At 38.7% G+C, this 7,729-nt stretch overlaps 1 protein-coding gene across 1 annotated transcript; it reads right to left on the bottom strand.

The window, feature by feature from the left end:
- Window positions 1-658: 658 nt before the first annotated feature.
- Window positions 659-6,138, bottom strand: LOC140242229 (transmembrane protein 35B-like). The gene is made up of 2 exons (XM_072321973.1): window positions 5,934-6,138; window positions 659-4,012 (listed from the first exon to the last, which is right to left on the bottom strand). The coding sequence occupies exons 1-2, from the start codon at window positions 6,033-6,035 to the stop codon at window positions 3,692-3,694; spliced, it is 423 nt and encodes a 140-aa protein (XP_072178074.1). The 5' UTR covers window positions 6,036-6,138; the 3' UTR covers window positions 659-3,691.
- Between the last annotated feature and the right edge of the window lie 1,591 nt (window positions 6,139-7,729).

The raw sequence follows: 7,729 nt of genomic DNA, 5'->3' as shown, positions 1-7,729 counted from the left end.
ATGTATTACCATGTCGGGTATCATTTCATTCCTACAGTATTGCCAAAACAATAGAATACAAGATTAAAGAATTATTTTTTCTTTTACTCAAGTATTGGTGGGGTTGTGAAATGGGCTTATAATTTTTTGCGAGAGATCATGAAACCACTTGTGAAATAGTACAGAGCATACCATTCTAAAACGAATCCAAAGTTTATTTGATGAAAATCAGTTTTGGAATGGCCGAGACATCCAAAAACAAAGTAAAATAAAGCGATAATAATAAAAGCTGGGCCCCACCTTTTATTAGGATTGCTTTGTTTTGCGTATCTCGGCCATTTTAAAACCAATTTTCGTCAAATAAAAGTTCAATTCCTCTTACAGTTACATGCTCTTTCATATTTCATAAAAGGCTTTTCATTATCTCACCCAAAAATGTTAGAAACCTGAAGTTACCATGTAGGTCTCAACAAAAACTATATGACCCCTTTTAAGGGGCGGTTCTTCTCCTATTCGTTATCAATGTTATGTATTTGTGCCCTGATGCATCAACATTCTTTCCTGAACAGTACTGATGAAACAGTCTACAGTATAAGAAGACAGTAACACTATGTTACATAAAGTGTGTGTGACAGCTTAATACTATTTCACATGACCAAGGGACCAAGATGTTTGATCAAAAGATGTCTTTTATTCAGGAAAAAACAAAAAACACAAAACACAAAGACTATTGACACACACATGATTTATTGGGATTAAAAAAACAAACAAACAAAAAAACCCACAATATACATAAAAAAAGTACTTAACAGTATGAATAAGGCAGTACCAGAAAAAAAGGCTGTCTTTTGGTATAAAAACACAATGCCAAAATACCTGAGAGTAGTTCATACAATAACCGAGTGGACACTATCTGTAACTCTTTAACTCTTTGTGCAAATTCCACATACATATGTACCACTGTAGTGTAAACGTTTTGTACACTGTATGTGAATTATGGTAGTACCACAGCTACAGATGTACATGTACATTGTACATGTACTAGACATTGATCTTCTAAAATCCATCCAAACAGTGAAAAGGAAAGACTAACACCTCGATGCATCTACATTTACGTTGGAAAATACAATGTACATGTATTGTCTACTGCGATCAAAATTTGTCCATGATTTCTAATCACTGTTTGATTCTTTTCTCTTTCTTTTTTTTTTTTTTTAAATATATAAAATACATGTATAGGCTTTATGTATCACAGTAAATGATCAGTGATTTCTCAGAGACTTTACAATTTGCATTCCAAGATTCACTTGTCCCAAACTTCTTTATAACCATAATACGTTTTACATCCATGGAGATGTACAATGCACTTACCAATCAAGTAATCAAAATATACTAATTATATGTCTTCTCGTACCATCATATGAAATAATTTAAGAGCACTCAAAATCTTATTCCTTGTGCTTGTTTTGGTCATTGTTTGTTTCTGTAACAAAATGCACAGTAATGTGTATGAATGCGCAATTCAAAATTTCTTCACTTCAGTTCATTACCATTTGCAAAATATGAATAGGATTGTTTTAACAAACTGATGCTAAATGTATATGCAAGAGATATGACTTTGCAAGCTACATTACCCTTCTGTCAAATTGTGACATAAATACACCTTTAAAGCTATTTCCATCAAAACTACATGTACACTCAAACGTACCAACATAAAATGTAAATCAATAATGCCATAGCAGCTTGTACACAATACATGGATCCTGGGGTAACAGGTCAATTAATCTTCTGATCACATTCTACAAAATGCTGAAACTATCGCAAGTTCTAGCCAACGTTAGAATTTGGCACTATGTTACCACCTCTTTGAGTATCATAGTGTTGTAGTTAGTAACAGCTAATCCTGATCCAAAAATATATAAAGATTGGAATAAATAATGACTAGAATACTCCTTCTAATGCAAATACATGTATAGGTGGGTGGTCAAATACAAAGCATCACTTCTGGAAAAACACTGAAAAGAGATCGGTCTCATGATGAATGTATTCGTTCTATTACAGTCACTTTCACTTCATAAAAAATGTCCCACAGGATAGCACACTAATACTGTTGTCCCCACTGTTAAAAGGCAATATGAAAACCACTTAGAAATCAGCAATGTGTAAGACATACAGTGTACGTACTTCTAGCAACTGAGACATTTTCTTTCGAGTCAGTCTTTATTGCCATGAACTAGCAACTCTTTATGTGCAATATGCACCATCAGCCACTACTGTTTATTGTGAGCTGCAATCTACTTTTTTTTTTTGTTGTTGTAATTCAACACATGCGTGAAACTCTCTACATGGCACTAGTGGATTGCATCATTGTTTGCTATTTTTAAGATCTTACAGCAATATCACAACAAGGAGTACAAATAACACAACACCCTGAATAGCTACACTTTAAAATGCACCTCAAACAGAATTCCAAAATTTATACATGAAATAGAAAATATAACAAATTTAGGTCATCTTTGCCATAAGCAATAAATGATTTGGGAAGCCTGTTACAGTACTTTGGGGAAGGTAGAACATGTGTGCAATCTGCATTCTCGTTGGTCCAAAAAGACTTGAGCGTAATAATTTCATACATGTGGCATACCAAAGCAGTAAACTCGTTTTTTACAAGAGCCAACCGCTGCATTTTTGGGGGTAGCATTTTACATATCTTATCTTTCATTCCTTTCAAAATGAATACATTTTCAGGCCATTTCATGTACACATTGTACAAGTGTGATTTAGATCCTGGTGTCTAGTAGACTGGTAGGGTATTGTAGCTGGAATTGGCATGTTTAAAATTTGCACATCCAAGTATTCCATATTATCTGTTCATCGAGCCATGTGCTGTCTTTGAATGTAAAAACCACTTGGGTTACTGAACCTAATGAGCAAATAAAAGAGCAATCAAGACAGATGTGAAATACAAGGCACATCCAGCATTAGGTATCTACATGTCTGATTGAAACGCTGCATGATTACAAAAACTTAATGTAGGTGATATTTAAGGAAAGCAGTCATAAAAACTCACTCTACAGCCTCGTACCCTCCAAATGGTGACCTGCCATTTCTAAATCATATGTGGGCAAGTTTTGGTTCCATCTACATGTACTGCATAAATCTGTGCAATTTGCGATCACATTTCCTGGTGGGTCCAAATCAATGCCAATACACAAAAGAATGAAGACATAATGAAGTAAAAATAAACCCTGTTCACAAATAAGCCTACAGGTTGCTGGAATGGACTTTCTTTGGTAGCTTTGCAATGTACTGTATTACACGCCATATATTTTTCAAGGTTTTTATTATTGTGAATTTCATGAGTCACATGCTTTTTACTGATTATGACACATGAAAATACCTGCTCTGATCCAAACATGAATGTGACATGAACAGGTATATTTCTTTTTTCATTACTGTCCTCCATGATCACAAATTTAACCACTTGCAAAATTGTCAGGAGGTTATGATTCAAGAAAAATTAGACTTGCTGAATATATGGCGGATTGAGTATCAGCTGATGAGAATACCATGTATCACCTTGTAAGGAGTGTAATCAAAAGATCTAGGAGGGATATCAGCTACACAGCACAACTAAATAGGAGGAACAATGAAGGGACGTCACACACCATATGGGTTTTGCCGCTGTCACGGCAGACGAAGGCTGGCATGTCTACGCCAGGTGGACTTTGCCGTATCCACGCCAGAGACCGTCGCGGGAGAAGAGCAGGAGCAAATCCAGGACGAGGAGAATGGCCGGGAGAAGGAGGTCGGCGGGAGGGTCTCCCAGGGCCAAACGGGCGTGGAGGTGGATGACGGAGAGGACCATGAGGACAGTGCCGCTGATCACGGGCCAGTCATAGCGACCGAAGGCCAGGAGGGAGCCGAACGCGATCTCCAGGACGGCTATCATGGCACAGTACATGGCTGCCGATGGCTGGAAGCCAACGGCCTTGAGTGGGAAAACTCCAGAACAGCGACTCATCAAGGACACCTACATGTATGTTGTATGTGAATACATGGTGGAAAGAGAAAGGAAGAGACTATGACACACAAGCACAAACTCACCATGGGTAGACTTCTTCAGCGAGATAAATTTCTTATTAACAAAAGCAAACCTCATTTGATGCACCACGCGTTACCCTGGGGTACCGTAGTACCCCAGATTACCGCGTTGTGTAGCGCCACCTCACGTCCATTCGAGAACAGTCAGAGAAAAATGCATGCACTGTGTGCGTGTACATAGTCCTTCCCATGCCACTGCATGTTATACTATGCGTGCATGAAAGCTGCGATACCACTAGCGTGTGCTTTAGTGTAGTGCAGTGCAGTGGCTAGCGCGCGCTAGCTCCAGCACCAAAATTATTTCCTCTTTTTTGGCACCCAGGGTACAACCTTTTTAAAAAAATAAATTATTCAACAAAATGGCTGATTTTTATTTGGTACCCCGGGATACCATTTATGTCATCATTTGTCATTAGCAAACTCATAGTATACAAATGAGTATAATGCCATATTTAAGGTTATATTTCCAGTTTTACAGCAATCAACACTTGCGAGTATTAAACTCCTGCATGTGTTCTATTACTAAAGTGGGACTATGCACACAATGACACACGATGTTCATTAGCTGTTTTAATTTATTGATGAACGAAACTGCCCTAAGCAGAAATTAATTTATAGGCACCCTGTCTAAGCTAAGCTGCCGCATTGACAGGGTTGTTTAGATTTTATTCTACTCACATGATTGTTAGTGAATGGTGTTTTGACTTTTGTGTTTGTCTTGTAAGTTGTGTTCTTGGTTTGTTGTAAAATTTACACACATCACTGTACAGTATCAGTAACCGTTACAGATATCTGAAATCTTTATTCCAATTTTAAAACTGAATGCCCCTGGGGAATGGTTTAAAGACAAAGTTAATGTCTAACTAGATATTAACGTTAGGTCCTATGCGTAGGCCGTAGCTCCCTCCGTCGGCTCTAGTCATGCCTACCTTACCTAGCCCGACCAGACACTGTTACGCTATGCGAAAACAGCGTCTGACACGCACGGCATGCAGCCTCGAAGTGAGGAACCTCAACACAACTACAAAACTTAGGAACATGTATACTTTTCTCCTTTAAACAGAATACTTTACTCACGTTAAATGCTACAGAAGAATAGTTCGCCACACTGGGTCCATGGAGACCACTTGCGATAAGTCCGTGGAACAAATAAATGACACTTTCTGGCGCAATTCCTGACCGCCGGGCTTCGTCGTTGCAGGATTCAAAATGGCGCCTTGACTTATGCGCATGCGTGACCGGATGTGCTCCAGAGCGAGCGCGTGTGCGTTGAAAGTGTCGAACAAACCTTGGCGTCTGCGACACAATAACCCAGTACAGTTTATAGCTGTATACCTTATACTAGTAACCGTGCGTACGCTGCTTGAAAGGGCATTCACATCACGTGACCACCCGATATCTGAGCTTGGCCTGGCGTGAAAGATTGTGTACGGTGTGGACATGCTGGATATGATGATCAATTTCGGTAAGTTTCATTACGTACATTTGAATATATATAGCATCAGATGTAGAGTAAATATTGAAGAGTATACTCGATGAGTTTGAGGTGACAAAAATGATCGTAAGTATCAAAAGTCAAAGCTATCGTGTACGATTACGTCGCCTCTCCTAGTGATTGGTGGTCGCGCGCGTACAGCCCTGTCGCGACGTACCATGTACAGCGACTGGGCTGTGTATAGTTAACCTTACCGAACCAGCGACCCCAGGCCCCAACCCGTACTGTTACTGGTTACAGCGCCCCGCGCCTACCCTGGTAAAACCACCACCACCTGTACCGTACTGTAGTACCTGCAAATCAACTCTGCATGCATGAACACTCCACCACACTCCATTGTGGATCCCTCACATACCTGTGTCCCATGTGCCGGTTCTATCGGTGCTACTTTCAAAGTTCCCATGAGCACAGCGAACAGCCCAAGACCAACAGCTAGGTAGTACATCCCGTTAGCCATTTTAGCAGGTTTAACAGCAGATTAAGGCTCTTTAATCGGAAAACAATGTATGTTAAATCACGCTAAATAACGTTACTGGATTCCCGATATAAGCCGGTGGCATTCAAAGGGTGTACGCAGCTTAGGTTGCATTGTTCACAATGCGAACGTAACGTACACAAAAACAGTGAGCGCGCAGTGCGTGCGTACCGTGCGTGCGTACGAGATTATTGCAGAGGTACTGTTGAGGTCCGCCGCGCCGTTTATGGTACCATGTACAATGTACTGTATTCGATCCGTTATCGATTCTGAGCCAAACGCGCGAAACCCGAGGGACACGCCTTTTCGGTGTGGCAACGCGGACTCAGACTCACATTTGTCGTGTTTTATACCCACCTTTCATCATTTTGATTTACTAGTATCATAATAGGCAAAATATAAAATTAATAGGTCTATAATAGTACGGATATTGTACATGCATGTAGCGAGATAATAATGAATGGAGATAAACATGAAACAAAAAACCGATAGACCCAAGTGTATCAAGAAACCAATCATTGTCATACAAGAGTGATATCATCAATTCACTTTTCATCATGTATTCAATTCAATAGTTGATTTATTTCCATCATCAAAAAAGAAAAGAAAAAGGGAACACGATCCAAAGTGGTACAATTTTTCAGTTTGTCTTACATTCGTCTGATAAAGGCATTTTTTTTCAAGTACAATATAAAGTATATGCACGAATGATGTCATTAAAAAAAGGGAACAATGCACTTTGCCATGGCAACAAAAATAGTAAATAATCATAACGATGGAAACAGTTTTCCACTAAAAAGCTAAGCTTGTAAGACGTGGAACACTGGAACAAAACAACAACAGCACCAATTTGTTATATCACTAAAACATATTCATTTTACATTCTTCTATATACTATTGTACATTTACTCATTGATACTCAGTATGATGCTGATACTATATGAACAATACTTACTATATGAAAAGTATCTCGGGTCCTTTACTCGGTTGTAATAAAATCCCTCCTCATCTCACTGGTACAGACACTCCGTTTCTCTCTTCTTCTTTTTTTTTAACTCATCTCGACACTATACAACGAAACTGAAAAACAAAAGGTTATTAGATTATTGAATGCTTTAGACAGGCCTGTAGCTTTCACCAGATGAAGGGCCCACCGGTAACTTCAAATTTAGCTTATGCATATACAAAGTACCAGCGCGGGGTCCACATACACACATACTTTTTTTTTTTAATTCTTTATTCGAATTTCGTTCAATTTCATATCACAAAATTCACTTTCACAGAAACAAAAACAAAACATTATGCAAAGACAAACTGCAATATCTAACATTGTACAAAATTTAATGTCAATCTTACACTATAAAAGACAAAATACCACAAACATTGTGCAAAATAATGTCAAACTTACATTGTAACTCTCAAACCAAAGAAACCAAATCCGCTTTTTTTTTTTTAAACACACATCCATAGGCCTATATTCTCGCAAAATGCCCGCAAAACGCGGACATGATAGATAGTTTGCTTAAAACAAGGGGCATATTCCACTGCTTCTCAAAAGAAAAAAGAAATCGAAGCCATTTGCGAGAAACACTCGCACATGCACACACACACACACAAACGCCAACATGCATCCCCAGGCTTCAGGTTTTATTTACACTTGAATAACTCTGACTGAC

Source organism: Diadema setosum, chromosome 19 (genome assembly GCF_964275005.1).
Source record: "Diadema setosum chromosome 19, eeDiaSeto1, whole genome shotgun sequence".
Taxonomy (NCBI): domain Eukaryota; kingdom Metazoa; phylum Echinodermata; class Echinoidea; order Diadematoida; family Diadematidae; genus Diadema; species Diadema setosum.
The sequence above is the reverse complement of the archived record's forward strand: the minus strand, read 5'-3'. Positions and strand labels throughout refer to the sequence as shown.

Excerpts from the sequence above, each read along its gene's own strand:
- LOC140242229 (XM_072321973.1), bottom strand. The coding sequence starts at position 6,035 with ATGGCTAACGGGATGTACTACCTAGCTGTTGGTCTTGGGCTGTTCGCT. Across the intron at positions 4,013-5,933 it reads AACCGGCACATGGGACACAG|GTGTCCTTGATGAGTCGCTG; the intron begins GTATGTGAGGGA and ends ACATACATGTAG.